The sequence below is a fragment of the Penaeus monodon genome, chromosome 21 (genome assembly GCF_015228065.2).
Source record: "Penaeus monodon isolate SGIC_2016 chromosome 21, NSTDA_Pmon_1, whole genome shotgun sequence".
NCBI classification, from domain to species: Eukaryota; Metazoa; Arthropoda; class Malacostraca; order Decapoda; family Penaeidae; genus Penaeus; species Penaeus monodon.
This window is the reverse complement of record NC_051406.1, coordinates 36,772,062-36,772,317: the sequence shown is the minus strand read 5'-3', so window position 1 is coordinate 36,772,317 and position 256 is coordinate 36,772,062. Positions and strand designations below refer to the sequence as shown.

Sequence of the window (256 nt, the reverse complement as noted above, 5' to 3'; positions counted from 1 at the left end):
AGTGAACTGACGTCATAATACCCACACCCAGCGCCATTGTAACGAATCACAAACGCGCCCATACCTTCCTGTAGGTGCCGTGACAGTGCTGTTGGAGGATAACCTGCGGGTGCTGGACAGGGAGATGAGAGCAAGTTGGGATCTCGCCGTCTACGCCAACGACGGTTGCGAGGACGGGGAGGTCGACTGCCAGAGTGAGTTGGTAACCTCAGATCTCGACAGGGACATTTCCTGTTGTGTGTGTGGGTAGGGGTTT

General features: G+C 55.5%; 1 protein-coding gene across 1 annotated transcript in view; it reads left to right on the top strand.

Moving 5' to 3' along the window:
- LOC119586660 (protocadherin Fat 1-like) overlaps window positions 1-256 on the top strand; it is a 14,684-nt gene that overhangs the window by 12,808 nt on the left and 1,620 nt on the right. The window contains exon 12 of the mRNA XM_037935399.1: window positions 75-194. Within this exon, the coding sequence (XP_037791327.1) occupies window positions 75-194 (120 nt within the window). The remainder of the gene's footprint in view (window positions 1-74; window positions 195-256) is intronic.